The sequence below is a fragment of the Diprion similis genome, chromosome 9, assembly GCF_021155765.1.
Source record: "Diprion similis isolate iyDipSimi1 chromosome 9, iyDipSimi1.1, whole genome shotgun sequence".
NCBI classification, from domain to species: domain Eukaryota; kingdom Metazoa; phylum Arthropoda; class Insecta; order Hymenoptera; family Diprionidae; genus Diprion; species Diprion similis.
The window spans coordinates 7,764,789-7,787,235 of NC_060113.1; the positions used below are offsets into that span (position 1 = coordinate 7,764,789).

Here is a 22,447-nt window from a genome sequence, read left to right on the forward strand (position 1 = left end):
AACACGAAATCCTCCTTAATCCAAAAATCCTGAAAAGAATCCGAAACGTGGGTAACCCAACTCACCTAATATTCATAATACTGAAGAAATCCTAAATACTAAAATAGTAAATAGTATATCTAAATGACATCAATATTTTCAGTAAAAAGTATTTCATCTTTCATCGGGAGTTCCGTGAATCCCAAAATTTTCATAAGTCCCGATGCATCTCGGGAACCCGACCCGAAAATAATAAATTTTTCCGACCCGAAGAATTCTGGAACCCACGCAGCCCTAATTTCAAGAACACACACATGGAAATTGATTCTGCGACAGCTAATTTTTCTCCCTAGCCAGTTACGTTGGCAATGAAGTGCAATTGGCGAATTTCAGCCCGTAGTACGTCACTCGGGATGTGTTAGGAATAATTAGCTGTCGCAGCATCAATTTCTGAATATGTCTCTGCTTATCTATAGAATATCACTCAGATATTAACAAAAAGCATTTTCACCCTGCCTATCCCCCTATGGCCTTTATTTAATTGGTGTGCAATATTTTTAGGTATTGTTAGATTAAAAGAAATTTTAGAGATCGATCAACGTTTATTGGAGATATGATGCCGACCGTGGAGCAACATTTTTTTTCTTAGTGTTGTGGATCACGCTATTTTTTATATAGTAATATTTGTAAAAACAAAGTAAAATAAATTTTTTTTATAAAGTTTAAATACCAACAAACAATGTGTATGATTTATTTTTATCAATTTCTATTGTTATCCCCACTTAAAAAAAAATTTTCTTGTAGCGCATTTTTGGCGCTGCTAGACGTACGTAAGGCCTTAATATTTGAAACCCTGATTTGTCTCAAAGCCAAAGAAGAAAAATTACACATATTCGAGCCTTTGGTGAGGGGCATCGCCCTCTTCCGTGATCCTTGCCTGCTTTACCAACTAATTAAATTTGCGGGAGTTTTCCCGTTAATTGTAAGCTTCTCAACTCAAAAACTGTCCGAACTAATGTATTAGCTGAGGTAGGGTTTTCCCACAAACTTGACAATAACGTCAGTAAACTGGTAAACGAGTTATAGGAGTTATCGGGATACTGATGGCAATCACGTGTGTGCAGGTTCAGGGGGTAGCACCGTCGGGCAGTTAATGCCCTGAGATTATCTGAGAAGTGGAATCGAATTTGCAACCACTTTTTTTCCACGTTAGCGCTTGTTTCATTCTTCCTTTGTTTATGCGTATTCCAAAAAAGTAAGTATATTGGATTAGCTATATGAAAAACATTACAAAAACATTTAATTTAATAATTATAATCTCAATTCGAATGCGGTATACTAATGAACACCAATTAATTCTACCAGAATAGATATTTTATGTATAACTTTTGTACAAGAAAGTTTAATATGAGAAGCACCGTTCACAATGCCAGTGCCAGCATATGATTTTGAATTTTTCGTAAATGCGCATCCACAAGACAAGCCGCAGTGTGTAAAATAAAAGATTTTTAATATGTGCGCATGCCGACTTGTTATTTCCACACTGTCCGCCCTACAGAAAATGATCGTGTGTTGAATTAGAAAAAGGTTATGACTGAAATTCAGTTGTAATTTATAGACATGAATTATTTTGTAAATTCGATAAAATATATAAAAAATCACATAGTAAATTACATAAGAACGAATCATCAAATATACTAGATAAAAAATCGTATAAAGATTCTACACTTCGCCATATGATTTTGAATCTAGTATATCTGATAATTCGTGCTTTTATAATATATTACGTGAGTTTTTATACATTTTATCGTACTTACGAGATAAATTATGTGATAAATAACATGTCAATTTCAGTCATAACGTTTTATAATTCAACTTGCATGATCATTTTTAGTAAAGTGAAAATAGGGTGCTTCATGCACACTCCACAGGCTTTGAAAATCAATCATGCTGAAGTTAGTAACGTTATCATACGATTTAGGCTAAGGAAAAACTGTTACTTCGTAACTTCGAAATTATTTGAAATTCAGTAAACCGTAATAAAACAAAACAAAGGCTCATATTATGAAATTTGAGTTCCTTCAGTCATTATAAAAATAAGAAAATAGCAATGTTTTTACCCCAATATTTCGGTACGGTAACGTTGCTAGCTTCAGCCTCGTAAAAATCAAACTTTCCAAGCGGGAGTGCGAAAATTTAATTGTCATATTTGAACATTGATAGAAATTCAGACAATCATGTTATATCTTTTCGGTATTATTTAACAAAAGCAGCGGTTATGTATTTTTTAACAGAAGACTAATCGTTACATTTGAACATGAAAGATTAATTGTTACATTTGAACAATGATTGAAATTCAAAGATGTAGGTGTAAATGATGTGGATGATTCAGTGGTATTTTTTGAAGCCGATGCACCATGATTCACTTCAAATTCATCTTCGCGACCTTTATCTTTTTGTGGTGATGGTGGTGCGGATGGAGAATCTACTTCGCTACTATCTAACGATGATATTGATGGACGACTATGCGCTGATTCGGCAATCTGTTCGCAAGTTTTGGTCTTATTATTCATTGAGTCTTTAGTATATTCTTCTGCCGCTGGGTTAGATCTCCATTCGTCCTGCTGCTTCAAAGTTATGGGGTCAGTTTCAGCATCGACAATCGATGCGCCGTTATTCACTTCAAATTCATCGTCAAGGTTTTTTTCTTTTTTTGGCGATGGAGGTGCGAATGTGGAATCTACACGGTTATTCCTAAAGGAAGACGTCGATGGACGTAGATGCACTGTTTCGGCAATCTGTTCGCAGATCTTGGTCTTTTTATTTAACGAATCTTTAATATATTCTTCTGCCACTCGATTGGATCTCCATCCACCATGGCGCTTCAAAGTTGTGATATCAGCTCCAGCATTGGCAAGTAAAGTCACCGAAGTCCGCCGAAAACTATGGCCCGTATACGTCTCAGGCTCTGGCAAATTCAAGTAGGACGCAATTTGCTTTGGCATGCCGCCAAATTTGTTAATTCCGATAACTTGCTGCGTACACTTTCCGTTCTGATAATTTAAAAAAAATCTATTGGACATTACATTTTTTGGACGGAGGACAGAATATCTTTTAAAAATGTTGTAGAATTCTCCAACAACTGTGAATGATCGTAGTTTATTTGATTTAGATCGCCGAATTACTATTAACGCCATAGAGCCATTGTCGTCTATGTCTTTTATGGTTAGGTTACAGAGCTCTTCTCTTCTACACGCTCCAGTCACTCCGAGAACTAGGGCAACCTGAATTGGAGACGGTAATTATTAATAAGCATGTTTTGACTTACAAGTAAATGGAGTAATTATTGCGGTTTACCTTTGTTGCCAAATATTGGTTATCGGGAGCATTATTGAGAAAATTTTCCACATCATTTGATGTCAAAACTTTCGATTTTTTGCCATGATATCCAGTCGCTTGTCGTTTCAAAAATGCGCTCAATCTCGCGTAAGTACTCATGTCAACTTTGTGTTTAGCACCGATGGTACTTTTCAACATCGAATAATGGCTCCATAACGTTGATGGCTTTAAAGTTTTTGATAATTCAATGAAATAAGCCATCAGGACGTGCTCAGAGAACGATGTCGTCTTTCTCGTTTTTTTCCACTGCATAAATTTTTCATAAACAGACTCGTACTTTTCTCGAGACCTCTGCGGCAATGTATTCGCTGCCAAATTGTTAACCGATTCTAGGACATCTGGTGACGCATTGCTAACCGATTCTACGATATCTGGTTCCTCCTTGCAATCGACGAATTCGATTTCACTTACACTCATCTTTTACTCTGTTAAGAGAAACGCTGCAAGACGCTAAGAAGTGATAAATAATATCCGACACAACGGTGAAAGTAACTGATTGATTAACCTAAATGCGTATCTCATGCCCCATTATGCCCGATGGCGTTACTGCGAGCACGCAAAACCAAGTTATCTGAGAGTGCGCAAGCGTGAAGAAAATTCTGGTGAGGAAATGGTATATTGCATGACGAGTACAGAAAGTAAGGGTGATATTCGTTGACTAGGATATTGCTACGCCGCCCTATCGGACTTGACTCGTACCTTTAAGTGTTCAAATAATTAAGCACGAAACTGTTGATTACAATTGTTTTGAAGAAGAAATTGCGTTTTTTCATACTTCGAGTACGCGGTATATTAAACCCAAAAAGTACGGACTTGAATTTTTATGTTTGCATTGTGATAAGGTTAGTTATCCACTGTTGAATATCAGTTTTCATTTACGCAAGAAACCTGAAAACTAATTGTATACAGTTCATCAGTTGCATTTATGGAATAATTACATCAAAAAACTTAACGTAATACCTTAATTTTTTTAACTTTTAAACAGTAATAATCAACAGTGCTCTACTAAATTATTTGAAGCGCTGCTTAAAGAAAATTTTCAATATTCAATCCATTCAATCGACAATTTTGAATATGGAAGACATTGGCCGAAGATACATGCGTAAAATATGCAAATCTTCAAACGCTTGCAACTAGTTGCATCATAGCAATATAAGTAATAGATCTCCCGAGTCATGGCGAGCGTAAGCGGCTGCGATAGTCGCGTAGAAAGAGTGAGCTGCATTGTAATAACCATTGGCGTATCCTTGTCTTGTTCCATGCATGCCAGATAAGGATGCCTCTGTCTACAATGCTTGTTCTCTCTTTCTATGCGACTATCGCATTTTTCCCTCACTCCAACGGTCTACTCTTCAATTTTCTCAATTTGCAACTCATAGTAAGGGCGGAATCGTATAGTGTTTCCAACTGGCTGGGGTTTCCCTAGTTTTGAATTCAATAACAAAGGCGCGAAAACCTAGGAAAAACGTATCTTGAAATAACACGAATTTTACGTTCCTGACTTCATGTAATTCCTATGTCCATGCACTAAGTTCGCACTGATGTGTTGTCGGACGGATACTCTTGGATAAAATAAGGAGTTAGACACCAAAATCCAGAGCGAGAATGTAGTTAGACGCACAGTCAGTAATTTGCGTCAAGTACCGATTGGGCATCAAATGGCAATGATCGATTTCCATTTAAAATCTCAGTCAACGTCTCAGGTATCCCGGGAAAAGGGGAATAATTATAGAATTAAATATTTAAGTTTTCTTACCTTTATTAAGTGGCTGCAACTTTGATAAAATGTTGCCCTGATGAATTGGTGTTGAGCGAGAGAAATCATACTTGAAGTTATGCGCAATCAAATTGAATAATTAATTCCAAGAGTATAAAACACTTGAAATTTTATTTCATCGGATTTATTTTATACTTTTCATCACTTTGGGCGGTATGAGAAAAGTATTGGTTTCGGTGAAAAATCACTTTTTCTAATTTCATTGATTCTTTACGTTTTCGAACCTCTAGAACGTGAAAACAGGTTTTTAGAAACTCGATCCGGATGTTCTTCTGTTGGTCTGTCTGATAAACTCCCGCGATGATCTCGAAAACGGCTCGATCGGCTCGATGAAAAAATTTGAAACTCACAGGATTTTACAATCAAATAATGGGTTTGAAAAATTGCCAGATCTCATTAACTTCCGGTTCTACCGGAAACAAATCGATTTTCAATGTCTTGCTGAAATACATACAGGTGCATTCAAGTTAGCAAACGCGAATAATTTGAAAATAAAATATTTCCGAGATAAATGTTTCAAACAATAGTTTTATCCTCAGTTTTGTCATCTTCAAAGCGGGTTCTAGAGACTACAATTTTTTTTACATTGGCGGAGGAGTTCACGGTCACGTTTAGGTAATCTTCGCTTTTTAAAATCAATACCCCAATTTTTTAAACATTCATCTTGAATCTGAGAAAACAAACAATTTTTGTTTTAACCGTTTTTTTCTTCCTTCCAATTGTTTGCGAGTGATGAATCATTTTCAAAATTTTTTTCATGCGAATATCTCGAAGGAAAAGTTTATAAAAATGTGTCAACTACACACGAGAAGCAAGAATCTAAATTCTCCTCTCTTTTGTTTTTCCTCCTCCACGTCTTCTTTTGCTCGGAATTTGTGATTAAAAAAAATACCGATTCTATTTACACTTGTAATTTGTAATTAAGACAAAAATCGATCTTAATTACGTTCGTAATTTGTAATTCAAATGTTTCTTATTAGAAATTATAATTGTAATTAGTATTTTTTTAATCTTCGAACTACAAATTGATATTGTAATTAGAAATATTTTAATTACAAATTGCAAATTACATTTGGAATTTATAATTAGAATATAATTTATTGAAAAAACTCCCAATATTGAGTTGAAGTTGAACACTAATAGGTGAAAAATTAGGCGAATACACATGGAAAATGGATTGACGTGTAAAATTTATTTATAAAATATAAATTGATTTCAAACAAACTTAAGTATAACTCTTTGGTAGTGTCCATTATTTATAATATTCATCAAAAATAGAAAAGATTGACTCAATGTTTTTGCATTATAATTATACGAACATCTACCATATTATAATTATAACGAAATAGTTTAATTATACGACATAAATAATATGCATGGGCAATCTGCCTTTGTTTTAGTGAACTAATAGAAGCCGAGTAAACAAATTTCTTTTCTATTTGAATGACTCGATTAGGACTAAGAAATAAAATGTCAATGTGAGTAAACATAACTGTAAAATCAACAAAAATTAGGAAGAAAATAATATTCACTTGACTATCAGCATGTTTAACCTTTAGACTGTCGGAAAGTCTAAATACAGTCTCCATTTTTGATCGGAACATCACATATGTTATATATAAGATAATATGTGGAGTTCCGATCACAGGCAGAGACTATATATAGACTTTACAGCAATCTAAAGGTTAAGGATGAAAAATAATTGCGACAGTAAAACTAATTATCATCGTCTACATAAAACACGAAAGCTTCGTTTCGTTTGCCCTTATATCAACTTAGGTAATTTACATCTATATGCTTACATATCACGGGTGTTTCGTCATTTGGTTAGATTCATTTATAGTGTTTTATAAAATGCTTAAATATTGATGTCTTGAACATTTAATTACCGAACGTGCCACCGCGACCTAGATGAAATGATTTTTCGTATATAAATAAACGGTGACAACATAGTTTAGTACAGCTAATTCAAATGACAAATCGTACTCACCACGACCAATTGGCGGAAACTTTTCGAGAGTAGCCTTTCTCAAAGCGACTCCCCTACCACCTAAACCAAGAATTACAGTAAAAGTCGATTAGATTACTTTATTAGAGCCTCGAGAAGTGAAATTTTTTCTAAATGTATTTGAGACTATTAATGTTTAAAGTAAAAAGACGTTTACCAATCGCTGGGAAGTTCGTGTGATCCATATTCGGTACTTTCACGGTGTCGCTTACGCTCATGGCAAAACCTGTTAAGAAAAAAAATCTTCATATATGAAACATGTGCAAAATTGATGAAGTGCGGATTTCACTTTGGTGTCACGTCCAGTATGAATAGGGTAAAATACTTGATTTTATCCGTGAGTAAGGGCATGCAGGATCCATTTTGGACTTTCTCACTGGTAGGAAATTTAAATTGTATCATTCAAGAGTAAAAAAAGAAATTACGAAATTATTTCTGTGCAGTAATAAATTGAATTCAAAGATTTTTACTGCAAAGTTTCTTACTTGGTCCATTCGGTAGCCGAAGCGGTCTTTCCACCTTCTTCTACTGAAAGAAATTACAATTTAACAAATTGAATAATAAAAACAGAAACATTGAAATAAGAACACGTTCAGCATTCATGACTTACCGCAAAAGTAGAAGCAGATTGAGAACTAGTGTTTGCTGGCTTCGCATCACGTTTATTCTCTGGTACATTCGAATTTGGCAATTTACTATGATCTATAATTTTCAATGGCTGAGAATTTTGTCGCCGTTCTTGCTCTTCCTTGTAAGTACGTGCAGAGGTTTTCAACCTATGTTCTTCGGTCACCTAAAGAAAAAACACATTAATGTATTATTTAAAATCAAAAACCAGCGGCAAAAGTCATATGATTTGAAAAGGCCAATCTTAGAACTTTCCACTGTTTTCATTACTCATCTTTCGATCGAGTTTCGTTTCTGCAAATAACTCAGGGATGACTTGACAAATTTTGATTGAAATCTAGTCAGCTCTATGTTCAGAAAACTGCACTAAATGAGACCAGACTCATAAAAAAACCGTTCGTTTGTTTTTATAGTATCATTGCATGAAAAATTAACACACAAACACCCTGATGATAGTATAAAAATAATTCACTGCTTTATTAGGAGTAAATTTCCAATTACCCCTGTCATAGATGCCATTCCAGATACACTTTCAGTCGTCAAATGGTCTTTTACACTTGCTCTGTTTTCCTTCAAATTCCTTATGTCATTAACGTCGGTATCCAGCGGACAATGGAATCCGGGCTTCATTTCAATGCCCACATCCAAGCAGCAGAAATCGCATATGGTATATGCCCACCGAGTCACGACAGATAAGCTACAATGTATTTTTGCTGCATCTATATTTTCATGGTACTGAAAATGAAGTGTTTCTGCATTAGTATAAAAGTGACCAAGTAAGAAATTGAAATATCGAATGCTTTTCACCCTTTATTGCCTAAATCGAAAGCATTATTGATCCTATGATTACTCTTTCCGGAGATTGTGATGTGATTCAACATTAGAACCATATTTCTTCTGAATAATTATAATTATAATTATAATAGCTTTATTTTGCTGCATGTATATGTGGTCACATTAAAGCAAGGTTTTTGGGTCAAGTCAATAACCAGAAGAAATTATTTTCACTTTGATAAAGATCTTAAAGTTATTTAACTCTTGTAAGTTATCATCTTCAATAATAATTAAAAAAAAAAAAAAAAAAAAAAAAACATAAACGTGAACTGCACAGGATTAAGATTGAAGGTGTACATTAATTGTACACCTATTTGTTTTTGGTATACTACACTTACGTCACATGCGATACCTGACGCATAGTCGAAAGTATCCCTGTGTATTTGTTCATCTGCTAATGTAGGCGCTGGGAAACCGACAGTGTTAATCATCATTGCAGCAGCGTTGCGAATGTGAAAAAAAAGTGTCTCCAGTCTATAAACTCGGAAAATGTCCGCTGTTTGGCCTGCAATAGAATATCAATTAATGCAAAATCAAGCCCAAATGTAGTAGAACAAAAAAATGAGAACTGAATAAGTATTGTATTTACTGCCACTCCATCAGTAAATTAAATTGTGTACAATGTATTGTGAGGAATAACATTCAACAGTTAAGTAAAAACATTTCCTGTCAGCTTCATATCCTGACGTTGATTGTACTTCAAAATAATAAATAATGAATCATTGAATAGTTGCTTGCTAGTAATCAAAGTATTTATTTACCAATAGTGTTGGCCATTCGGCTCAATAGTCCAGGCACAATTTCCTCGACACCTGTTGTAGTGTAGAGTGGTGGTAATTCATCGCCAATTGTTTCAGGTTTTAGTAAGGTTTTCAATCGCTGATACATGATGCTGAAATTTTTTTGACCGCCAGGTGGATTGGGACTAATCTTATGAGTGTCCTCTGAGTGCTGTAAAGCATCAGATGCGTAGCCCATTGGAACATCTATGTCGATGATTTCGTGGTAAGTTTTTCCAACTCCATCCTTAAGCGAGAACTCAGCGACAGCAAACTCAATAGGATAAAAATCGCCTTCCCCATTAGGAAGGAGCTTTCGACAAAGCCAGTTCACATGAATGAAGTAAAACTTCTTGTTGATCAAGCCTATAAACAAATGGGAGTTTAAAATTGTAATCCAATACTACCGAGCAGTCCGTATATTAATAGTAACAGCAGCTAGTCGTCAATGTGTTTTCAATGTGTTTACATGCACGTGCACCATACATAAAGAAATGATCGCTTTCTGGTTTTCAATCACATTCCGTGACGATAGTGTCGCTTTTGTAAAGTCAGAATTTATGTTCAGGCATAATAACTTCATGATTGTAATCCTTGTTGAATAGCAATACCCTACATTTTTTCATACTTCCATATAAATACGTATAATCCAAGCAGCCATATTGAAGTCACATAAGTAGCGCCACTCTACCCCTGATAATACGTTTCATTGTCAATAATAATAAGATTTAATGAGCTTGAATTGTGTGACGTTAACTGTTTGAGTCCATTGTAATGCAAATTTCCAATGGGGTCTGGAAATAGGTGTGCATCTAACAAAGTATTTTCGTGAAAAATGAGTAATTTTACAACTTTACAATTGTCTGAAATTTGTAACTCAAACTCAACTGTTTCAAAATCATTCTAAAATTGCATAATTAAGGTTTGTGAATTTAATTTAGGAGTAAAACACCGTCGAAATTGTTTACACTACGTCTCCATTTCCTCAAAATCTCCATAAATTTTATTCTAACATTACCTTGCAATATCTTCAAACTCACCCTCAAAATGTTTATACTTCTGCATTACTTGTAAAGATCCTAAGAAATCTTCGAAAATGTCTGAGAATCCGACGAAATTGTTCTGCAATTTTGCCCCATTATCTCTATATATCTCCTAATATTACCCGCTCGTTGTACCGATTGTACGTTAAATTTTCATTCGGATAACCCCCTCTAATTCAATGTTTGCATCCGTTACCATTCCTAACTTTGATCTCAAGACTATTCATCCTACAGTGATCCTACGTGCTACAGAGTTTGGAGTTTCATTTTGCTATGAGACCACTCTCTTTTGGTAGCAAAATATTTCAACCTTACACAAACTTAATGTTCAAGTGTTACACAATACCAAACAAGATTTAATGATCTAACATAAAGTGATAATACAGTCATATTGAATCGGACGGTATGTGAATTACATGTCAACGAAGCTCAATATCGTATTATAACTCATAAAAGGGGAATGTGCCGACCCTGAATAGAGTAGCAAGTAGGTGACTTACCAAGGCATATGTTCGAGTACTCAGCCAGCGTAGCATAAATATGGAAATTCAAAATTTAGAAACGCAATAAGATAATTACAAACAGGCAGAGTTATATATCGCAAGAGAAAGTCACAATGCGCATGTTCTAGTCTCATGTGATAGGCATATAGTTTGAGTTTGAAAGCAGCTACTGTCTTCGATTCCGTAATAGACTCTTAAGGTTATTTCAAAAAGAGTTTTTATAGCTGGTAATTCAAAAAACAGAGATCTACTGCTTCAGTGCCTCCAAAACCATTACATGAGCTGTAACTTCGATTGCTTGAATTACACACAAGGATCATTTTTTTGATAAATCATCTTATGGTATCCAACCGTCTCTTTTACAAAGCGATACATCTCAATTTAAGTTGATACAGTGCTAATACATATCTAACGCATGATCCACAGCTGCGCAAAAGTCAATGCTGGGAAAAACGAGTACAGTGATTAGCCAATTGCGAAGAATAAGAGCAAAGTTTTATGGATTTTCTACCAGGTGGTCTAACATCACATGGATTGTATGGTAGATAGTGATGATGTAGTTGTTCCAAGAGAGATCAGTGGTCTGTACTAGACCAAAATTACGAGTGCTGTTCAAGTATGGGAAAACATTACCATCCACCGTAATGTGGGAGTTGCTCACAAGGTTCAGACATAAAACTACGTAGAGCTATTAGAAAATAGGGTTTCAGTATTTCCAAAATTTATTTGCAAACAGTTGCTCTCCATCCATTCATACATAGCGTGGACATCCTCGGCAACAGATCTAATCCCTTCTAGTTTGTCATTCGGGGGAGGGAAGAAGGTGTTAAATTGGTAGAATTAAATGATCAGCGTGAAGTAGATGCCTTCGGTATTGAATCAAGTTTGGAAACCCGTTAATAAAAATAGAGAACAGCAGAGAACCTAGAACAGAATGCTGTGGAATCTGGATTGCACATAATCTCATAGCAATATCGATCCGACAGATCCGATTCCTTAAGTTGCAGAAAAATTTAGCATAACAGACTGTATCAAACATCTCTCTTCAATTAGAAAGCATGATTAAAGAAATCTTACGATCATTCAGAGCGCATTTCATGGCTGTGACGAAACCTAGATTCAAAGGAATCTAACAAGCCGATAAATACCAGGTAATCAGTATACTGTCGATACATAATTGGTTCAATGTCCTTGGACAAGGTGCATAGATTACAGATGAGCAGTAAAATGCTAAGAACTAAAGCATGTGGGATTTTAATAATAAGTTGGGATTCTTTTCTACATCGACAAGAAATCCGAATAAGTAAGCAAGTGGTTGTAAACCTCTAACATCGGCGCAGACAAAACTGGCATCACAACTTTGACGAAAATACTTGGCAGTCCGTCAGCTCTTCTAGAGATTCGTTTCGGTTTTGGAAAATAGTAGGTGCTTCTCAAAACTCGACAATAATACATATACTTAAAACAAACGCATTTGTTGGTAAAAAACAGGATCAAGGAAAATCTGTTCCATAATGCTGACAGGAGTTCCTAGAGATAGCCTTGCCAAAATAGCATGATTAAGGGAGTGCCTTAGTCGATTTCGACATTGTTGCATATATCTCCAAATATCGAAGTCCACGTCCCTCTAACGCGAAAAAGGACTGAACAACTCCATTCTATACTCAATTCTGAACAAAAACACTATAGTACATTTTCATGTGACAAAAAACTAACAACATGGCATGAATTCTATGAATTTACTATTGCAATTTCGTAGAATTCGTGCCATTTCTTCATTTCTGCGTCTAATGAAAATGTATTTTTGTTCAAAATTGCGTATCGAATAGGACTGTCGAGCTTTTTAGCGTTTTTCAAATACGTGGGCTTAAAAATTTGAAGATGTATAAACTCCGTCGAAAACGATAAGGGCACCCACTGAATGGTTCAAACTTACCATCAATGTGATTCGACATGCTGACTGTCATTTTAATGTAGTCATTCATATTATCTTCGAAGTCCTGTTTTCTTTTGGCTTCCTTTTCTATGAGTGTGATCGGCACTCCTTGCGAAGTGTACTTTTGACCACTGATTCCATTTTTTATCTTAGCATTTTTGGCACGAGCCTCGTAAGGCCCTTTTTGTTGATCAGTCATTTTCTGTAACGTAAGACACAATTTATTCAACTGCATTACTGCATAGAAATTCACGGTGATCGAAAGTCGACATTTACACGACTATGAAAAAATTTAAGATGTCAAATATGAAAAGTCTATACCTGCCACTCGGGGCTGCAAGCTGCAGAGACGTCTTGAAGACCACCAGGAAATGTTTCGCCAAGAGCCTCTTGTCTCTTCTTAAAATCTTGCATGAAAAAGAAAAATGCGTTCGGTTTCTGTTTTTTCGGCATGGTTTATCGGCTCGAAGAAATTATTATTTCTCTTCTTCTTCAACCGGTTTTGAATACGATACAAACGAAGTTAACGAAGAGAACAGAGGTTATTGACAGAAGTTAAGGTTTCGGTATTCGTTTCATAGAGAGTCGAATCTCTGTAAGTCTATGGTCGAAACTCTGCGGGACTTGCGAAATTTGGATCCGCTATAATATGCTACAGATATAACCAGATCCGCTAAACACTAACGATCCTCTCTACAGTTCCTTGTATGTATATATGTATGTACTTAGCAGCCTCTCGTAACACCTAAATAAGTTATTTTTTTACAATTAAATCTTGGTCGTTTGTTGATGTTTGATAGTGAGTTCCGGACGTTTGAAAGTTCTGTTCAGGCATTATTAATAATACAGAATCTACTGGAGAGTTCAAGTGAGGTTAGGGTAAGTTCACATGAGCGCGGTGACATGAGTGAGATCGGGCGATAACCAATCAAAACGCCTGAAACGTGGTATTCACCAGTATTCACTAGATTTCATACATTTTTATTGGTAACGGTTCAACCACGCTATCGGAAATCGATTCAAGCGAATTCAACGTCGAACGGCACTCCACGACAATTTTCGAATGTAAGACACTAGAAACAATCGCGAAAATACGCACTTCAGTAGTTGGGGTTGCCAATTACCGATTAATTAAGCATTACAATGCACTGGGCAAATTGATTCAATCGCTCGTTCAGACAAACCAAGTTGGATTTTTATGATGATTTAATAATTGGGTATATACTCACTTTTGAAGTGTTAGACTCTGCTGCGGGAAATCGGTAGGGCTGAGATGTTGCTTTATCGGGGTATGGCTTCGTCGCAATAAAGACACGAAAGGGAGCAGGAATTTCAATACTCTTATATAGTTTATTTTTATAGTTTTATTGAAAATGAAGATGTATTTTCTAATATTTATTCTTTCGATAGAAAAACGTTTACAAATCTGGAATAATGTTGGAAAGTTAGGATGGAAGTGTTACGTCCGGCCACACGTCTCCTCCACCTTCCTCGACAACCTCTCGCCTCTACCTGCCATTCCCATCGTAATGCTACACTTCATATCTTGTCCTCCTATTTCCATCTTGCCTTACGCCACTCGTTATCGCCCTTACCTTGCTATTTCTATTCCCCTCTACCCTGGATCCTCGCTCCTTTTTTCACGCCGAAAATGCACTCCGATCCGAACTTTCAACTCGACAACATCGAGCTCCTACTTCTTTCCTTCTATCACCTCAACTACTCCCCAACGACTTCGCCGCTTATTTCACCCCATTCCCAAATATCAATAAAAGTTTATTCCTTATCAAAGATAATCCTTCTCTAATTATTATTCTCCCCTCTTCCATTCCCTGAACGAGGACAGTGACGAGAACGGACCAAAAAATAGCACACGAATCAACATCTCGGATGGGTACAAGGACTACCGTCCCTCTGTACCGTAACAGAAGGATCGCTGATTGTTCGTATTTTGTATTTGTACTTGAATTTGTATTTTCAAACATTTATTCCTTCAATAGAAAAACGTTTATAAATCTACATTAATATTAAAAAGTTAGGATGGAAGGATCGCTGCGGTTGTTCGGTCAAAGCTAAGTTCTGAACAAAATGGAGGATTTTAGTCACGAGATAAAGAAAATACTCGTTCGGAATTTCTAAGATGGCTTTGAATTAGTAGCGTAAAATACAAATGGCTAGGTAGCAAGGAGACTAAAGGTGGGACCTGAGGCACAAGACCAAAAGAGGCAGTAGGTATAGTTTAGAAGGGCTGAACTAAGAAAGCGCCTCTGCGGGTGTTGGCCTTATTTAGAGGGACCGGTAGCTATTTGTTTTTAGTCCCCGAAATTGTTCTCTAGCTGCACAATATATAGTATTATCTCAACTCAAGGTGCCATGTATATTAGGGTGGGTTAAATTTTTTTTTCTTACCATGACAATATCGTTCAAGATGATGAAAAACAAATTCTGTGAAAGTTTAAGCTCTTAATATTAATATTAAGAGGCGCCTGATCGCGATTTTTGGTTTCCCATTTAAATAACACAGGAAATTTGTTTTTTCAAGTTTGGAATTTTATTTCGTTCGAACCAACGAACGAGTGTAGAAATCAATACACATCCTTGTAGGAAATTGAAGGATCTACAAAAGAGGTCTGTTGCGATTTTTCGGCAAGTCGACTCGTTTAAAAGTTATTCAAGGTTAAAGTTTAACCTCAAACATTATTTTCATAACTTCCGATTGCCTAGGTTTGCAATTTTTCACTAATAATATACTTAATGAGACATTGCTCAAGACATTGAAAGAAATGTTAGAAGTTTTAAATTAAAAATAGATCTCATCACTTTTAACAATTGAAAAAAAAACAAAGTATCGTTTTTCCACGATTAGACCAGGCCTCTAATTTGTGAAATAAACAGTATACATTTTCGAGAATTGAAGAAAAAAAATCCATCGATACACTCAACTTTAAAAAAAGATTGTAATCCTAAATTAATAAAAGTAAAAAAAAAACCTTCTCATAATCTTGTGCAACGCATCTCCATAAAAGTACATTACAAGAAGAAAAAAAATTTGAAAAAAACGTTGAAATTGATGTATTTTTCAAAAAATTATTAAAACATCATATAAATTTTCGAAATATCATATCTCATGGATACTTTGGCTAAAAAAAAAATTGAAAAAATCAAGGAACCTTTTCTAACAAGATAGCCGCGTTTTATTCAAACAATAAATTTCAAGATTTACAGTAAATTGAGTTGGTACAGAATGCCTCGTACTAAGTTTTCCCCTGCCCTGCAGATCCCCTTACCATGCCCTTACCCGCGGAGCAAAATCCATAAGGTTATCATTATTTATGTATCTTCAGTCATGCTGTCTACAAGACCTTGCTTCAAATCAATCTTGTTACTATCCGCGATCGTTTTACGGCAATAAAGCGTCGTAATAAGTGTCTTCTAACTCGCTTAAAAGTCATAATCGAGCAAATCTTATTAGGAGCGTCGGCAAGTTTATCCGTGGATCCATAGATTTATATGATTTATATGTTCCTGTTACAGCTCTATCAAAACAGTTACTCAATGATTCAACCCACTAGCGCTGAGGTATCGCGGCGTTGGTGTATGAAGGTATTATAAAAGCTGTGACAGATCCTACAAAACTGCGTCCGATCGTGGGCTAGTGCCATAGGTATTTTTGATGTAATGTAGTGTTTGTGCCAGACAGCGATGCTATGGTAGGGCGACATTTTCATATTCCAAAAGTAATTCATTTATCATTAAATAAAGTTGACAATAATGATATAGTCATGACGCTTCGTTAAGCCGTATTATGTTCACGAAGCGATCAAGTAAACGCGGAGCTGCTAGACACCGGATGATAATGGAGTGTGACGTGTGACGGTATTTTATTCTCAATGAAATTTAATCATTCCTTAACTTTTTAAACTGACAATTATTTACAAAATTGCTAGACAACGAACTCGAATGAGTTTCAATGTACCATCGCTGACAAACCTCACCAGCCGATCTGCTATTTGAAAAATTGAAACTGCATTCTTTTGTTTCTGTATAGTTAAACATTCCTCTTCTACATTCTATATTCGACCTACATGAATCGTATCCAAAGATTTCTTCAACTTTCGCACAATAATTAGTTATTATTAATTCAGTCCTATTGGCGACAACATTTTTTTCGTCTCTATACCACTTTCTTCTCTTTCTTTTACCTAAACTATTAATTGCCTTTATCTACAAGAGTAGATTGTAGTTTTCACAACATGTATAAAACTATTACTACAATAACTCTTCATTAAAAGAAAAATTGAGGAAATTAGTAAAAACAATAAGAATTCATTGTACACCTTGCAAAAGCTATGAAGTAACTTATTCTAAATTATTTCAGTTTGATAAATCATTTTCTCTTTGTTTAATATTAAACAGAGAAAGTAGAGGCCAATTTTCTGGCCACTAAAATAATTTCTTTTACTTACATACTTGTATAATCTTTTCAAATAGGTCGCAGATGCGTTGAGGAGTATATGAAAATTGATTTACCCCAAAATGGCACCGACGTTAACATGGCTATGTACCTGTTGCTTGCGATTGAAATTCACCCAGGAGCAGATAGACCAGATATCCAAGAGTCAGGAAATAGATCAACAATTGGAAAAAGAACGTCAGGAGAAAAGACGCGAAGTAAAATTACTGCTACTCGGGGCTGGGGAAAGTGGAAAATCTACGTTTCTTAAGCAAATGAGAATAATTCACGGAGTTAAGTTCGAACCGGAACTTATCAAGGAATATCAGCATGTTATTTATCAGAATATCATCAAAGGAATGAAAGTGCTAGTTGATGCTCGTGATAAGCTCAACATCCCTTGGGAAAATCCTAAGAATTATGATATTGGTTACCAGTTGCTTAAGTTTGAAAATACTACAATCTTAGATACTAGATTATTTCTACACTACGTTCCATCCCTGCAAAGTCTCTGGAAAGATGCTTCAATCAAGCAAGCCTTTGATCGAAGACGAGAATTCCAGCTGGTAAAACTTTATTTTAGAATTAGAATAGAAAGATGATTTTCCATATGTATGCTAAATTTTAATCACAAGCGTAAAGTCATGCCCGTTGTGAACAAACAATCATCTCTTCTAGTCACATACTTCTACAGAAATTATAAACCTCAAATTGAATTTGATTATTGTATGAAGCATCACTGAAATTGGCACACTGTATATGAGTAATATTTTTAATATATCAATTTTTGTTAAATGTTTCCAGAGTGACTCTGTGCAATATTTTCTTGACGACTTGGAAAGGATCGCTCGTGTGGTAAGCATGCATCATAATAAATTTAATTAAGTTATTATTGTCAAATCTCAAGGTGAAATATTGTTCATAGACCATATTTCTCAATCAGTATTTATAAAAAAAAACCTTGTCGTGATGGGACTACATAAACTGAAAGATTGATATGTTTTTGGTACCTTTATTTTATTAACTTTCTTATTTTTGTTTACAGGATTATATACCGACGCAACAAGATATTCTGCACTGTCGAAAAGCTACCAAGGGTATTTCTGAGTGTGTAATAACAATAAAGAATAAAGCCTTCCTGTTCGTTGATGTCGGTGGACAGCGATCACAGCGACAAAAATGGTTTCAGTGCTTTGACTGTGTTACATCAATACTATTCCTTGTATCTTCCTCTGAGTTTGACCAAGTATTACTGGAAGATAGGTAAGTTTCGAGCAGAAAGAGTCAATCATGATCATGACTAACTATTTTACATGTTAAGCCAGAATTGATACGGAAGTTCGTCCATTCCGAATTAGAACTTTGCAAAGATTTTAAAAACGCGACAGTCATTAGAATTCAGTGCAGTATTGCAGGGTTACAAATATTGATTATTGATTGTTTGATTTGTAGTGTAAAGGATTTGTTCAAATTTAGTTTCACAAATAAAAATAAACTGATGGAACCTATAAAACAATTTTTTCCAGGCGAACGAACAGATTGGAAGAATCAAAGAATATTTTTGATACGATTGTGAACAATATCCTGTTTGAAAAAATATCCATAATTTTGTTTTTGAACAAAACGGATTTACTTGCAAAAAAAGTGCGATCAACCGACACAGACGTGCGTTGGTACTTCCCGGAATTTATTGGAGATTCACATTCCATGAAGGATGTACAGAAATTCATCTTGAATATGTTCATATCGGTCAGGAGAGAACATAAAGCATCGTTATTCCATCACTTCACCACAGCCGTAGACACTGAAAATATAAAAGTTGTCTTTAATGCTGTCAAAGACACAATACTGATTCGAAACTTGCAGTCGCTTATGCTACAGTAAGCTTCTTTGGAGTTATGGAATCTCACTGTGATTAGTTCGGACCAGATCTGAAACCTTCGAGGAACGTTGGCTATCAAAATAGGTAAACGAACTATGGTAAAAATGAGGCACTATATGAAATTTAGGAGTTTCCGATCAGTTGAGGATTATAGCGAATTGGCAAAATCTTCGTGAAGTCTACGCTAATATCAATCAAATTATAATTCTTTTAACAATTTTGTATTTTCACCAAAATTTTAGAAATTCCGTACTTTGAAGTGGCACTTCGATTTTTATTTTACATTTACGTTAATATAAAAACATGCTGCAAAATAACAAGCTTTAAAATTTCAAGATGCTACTCTTGTCAACTCTTCAATTTATCTTCTACTATCATAGGAAAAGCAAGATCGATGCGTATAAATGTTACGCTATCATCCCCTAGTGCTAAACGAGAAACTGCCTGATACAGCTGATACTGATATAATAACCAAAATGGAAAATTTATATAAACATATACACGTATTATAAGATATTCTTCCATCCCATTTTGATACACATATTGATCAATGGTCTTTGTAAAAAGTCTAAGCTACATACAACATAGCGTGTATATAGTAACACTTATCGTTGTCATATAATTTCAGTCGCAACGCATTCGTATAAGTATATTTATATAGGAAATATTGAATTACAAACAATTGTAACTTCGAGTTTTGTATATTGTACAGATGTTTAAAATGATTCCCTTTAGGTCACTGTTATTATTATTATTAATATTATTATTATTATTATTATTGATATTATTATTATTATTATTACTACTATGATATACGTAAAAAAAAGTGCTGATCAAATAACTGATTTTCGTGAAGAATTAGGTAATTTATTTTTAGGTAAGATTAGAGATTTCAATGACTAAGAAGCAAGCTAAGGAACAATGAAACCAAATATTAGGTCCATGCCATAAAAACCAAATGAAACTAACCAGTTTGTGTTCAAATTGCTATGATCGTAATTTGTTGTTGATAATCCCGATTATACTAATTAATTTATTCACTTGTAGTGAGCTTTTTTTCGTTTTTTTTTTTCCAAAACTTCACTTTTGAATTTTGTCATAATATAGTATTTCAAATATAATCAAGAATAAATTGATTTTTCTTTAGAATCCCGTCATCAAACTGCGAATTTTACAATTTAAACCAGTTCTTCTATTTTTTGGGCCAAGGTTTTATTTATTATTTTACTATGTTTTTACAGGGCCTGTTTTTTCATCACTGTAATAGGTTGTTTAAAAATACCAGCTTTCTATCGGACATTATTCCAACATAGTATGTCATGTTTTTTACTTGCAAATTTTTTCAAAGATTCTGTTGCTAAACGAATTTGTTACATTGAAAGCTTTTTTGCAAATCAGGTATAAAAGCTCAATACTAATAAGCTTCCGAAATTTTTTTTTTTATAGCTTATCGAATTTCCATTATAATTCGAAAATCTTGACTGTGAAAAAAGAAAAGAAGTTTCCTCCTTATTGTTCATTATCTCTATTCGCTGGTATCCGAAAGGTAGTAATTTTCCACACAATTTCTACCAGTAACTCGTATGGTTCAACTTGAAATTATTATTAATTGAAACAACTGATCAACAATTAAGTTTATCATCATTTTTGTAATAATGTCTATCATTATCGCATGGGTTTTACTTCGTGTGGTAATGAGTGATCAAAAATTATTAGGTTCTACATTCCTATGGAGCCAATGCGGCCCGGTTTCAACGAAATTGAGTGTTGTATTTCTTAATATTTTGACTATTGTATATAAAGTTTTACATGACAAGCGTGATATTATACATGATTTATATGACTGTCGTTGTCGACCATCTTTGCGCGTTTCACACAAACTGGTAACGGATAAAGAAATTTTTATTAAAATATTTTGAAACACTACATAAATATATACCTACAATCTATACATATATATATATATATTTAATTATTTGATATGCAACAAATCTGTGCAAGGCTAATCAACCTATTTATATACACTATTTATATATATATATATATATATATATATACACACACACACATGTATGTATAACTTATCGTATACAATGATATGTGTATAGTTAGAAGTGTACCATGTATACAACGTACGCATTTATAAAACTTTTATACGAGTATAGAATAAGGATATCTAACAAACCTTATGTCTATACAAATCAGGATCATAAGAATTGTATATTGTTGTATTGTATATAAGTAAATAAACTGTTGTATAATATAAGCTATATTTGCAACAAAGGAGTATAAGCGTTTTGCGAAACATCTTGGTATACAGTTTTATTGTAAAATTTTCTACTCTCTATAAAACTAATAGAAGATATTAATTTATAAAACGTAGAAGCGTAATATGAATATAATCGTAAGATTAACGTGTATTCAGAATGCAGAGAATTCCTATAATAGAAAGAAATAGTTATTATAAATGAGTCGAAATTCTATGATCATGATTAACAAAAGAAACCTTTTTTTGTCATTCTTGTCGACGGCAGCATGAAGTTTTGAATTAGTAAACGTTACTTTTTGGTTTTCAGTTTATATATTCTGGAGTTGAAAAATTAATCCGTACATAGACATCGTACTTATTAACATTCTTGAGCTGGTTTGTTATTCAAAACCGGAGTTGGGTTTCGACAAATTTCTCGTATTAGACCTAAACTGTTGAACAAAATATTTAAATAACGTACCACAATTCAAGCTCATAAATCAGTATTCAATATAAAGTTTATGAACTGTTTTCACCTGTTGGACTGCAACCTGATTCACAGAAGTACCTAGAATTTAATTTTGATTTCGTTTCGTGACATTAAGATACAGCTAATACTCTTCCTGTCTCGTTTTTATTGAGAATTTATTGAACTCATCTATCAATAAAGACTGGTACCAAAAAAAGGATTGAATTCCACCTTTTTCATATGAAAAAAGCTCTTCATATGAATATATAATCTTGATAATCAAATTAGTTAGAAACCCGCGATTTTCGTTTTGTCTCTCCTTTACTATATAAATACTCAATCTATTTTCAGGCGGATATTCGTTAATTTATTAAACCTGGTATAGGTTTTAGGACGTATCTATTGGCTAGAATTGCATAGAGAGAGAAGGCTAACCCCTTTGGATTTTTGGCGAAAATTTCGACGATTCTGAAAAGTGCTGCAATAAATTCTTTCGGGCACTATACCGAC

At 34.4% G+C, this 22,447-nt stretch overlaps 3 protein-coding genes across 6 annotated transcripts; 1 reads left to right on the plus strand and 2 right to left on the minus strand.

The window, feature by feature from the left end:
• Positions 1–1,529: 1,529 nt before the first annotated feature.
• LOC124410401 lies at positions 1,530–3,989 on the minus strand. Its single transcript, XM_046888732.1, has 2 exons — positions 3,337–3,989; positions 1,530–3,263 (listed from the first exon to the last, which is right to left on the minus strand). The coding sequence occupies exons 1-2, from the start codon at positions 3,793–3,795 to the stop codon at positions 2,256–2,258; spliced, it is 1,467 nt and encodes a 488-aa protein (XP_046744688.1). The 5' UTR covers positions 3,796–3,989; the 3' UTR covers positions 1,530–2,255.
• A 2,428-nt stretch (positions 3,990–6,417) lies between these two features.
• On the minus strand, positions 6,418–13,595 carry LOC124410305 (protein maelstrom homolog). Its single transcript, XM_046888563.1, has 10 exons — positions 13,207–13,595; positions 12,886–13,087; positions 9,386–9,769; positions 8,963–9,129; positions 8,292–8,525; positions 7,774–7,956; positions 7,649–7,688; positions 7,321–7,389; positions 7,146–7,205; positions 6,418–7,062 (listed from the first exon to the last, which is right to left on the minus strand). Exons 1-10 carry the CDS (start codon positions 13,336–13,338, stop codon positions 7,037–7,039), a joined length of 1,497 nt encoding a protein of 498 aa, XP_046744519.1. The 5' UTR covers positions 13,339–13,595; the 3' UTR covers positions 6,418–7,036.
• Positions 13,596–16,477: 2,882 nt separating this feature from the next.
• On the plus strand, positions 16,478–21,346 carry LOC124410307 (guanine nucleotide-binding protein subunit alpha homolog). 4 transcript variants are annotated; one of them, XM_046888565.1, is made up of 5 exons: positions 16,478–16,622; positions 17,377–17,904; positions 18,143–18,193; positions 18,384–18,601; positions 18,865–21,346. In XM_046888565.1, exons 2-5 carry the CDS (start codon positions 17,422–17,424, stop codon positions 19,220–19,222), a joined length of 1,110 nt encoding a protein of 369 aa, XP_046744521.1. In that variant the 5' UTR covers positions 16,478–16,622; positions 17,377–17,421; the 3' UTR covers positions 19,223–21,346. The 4 variants fall into 4 exon arrangements, with proteins under 4 accessions (XP_046744521.1, XP_046744520.1, XP_046744522.1 ...); XM_046888564.1 differs by having other exon boundaries at positions 16,487–16,761; XM_046888566.1 differs by having other exon boundaries at positions 16,493–16,595.
• The last annotated feature ends 1,101 nt before the right edge of the window (positions 21,347–22,447 follow it).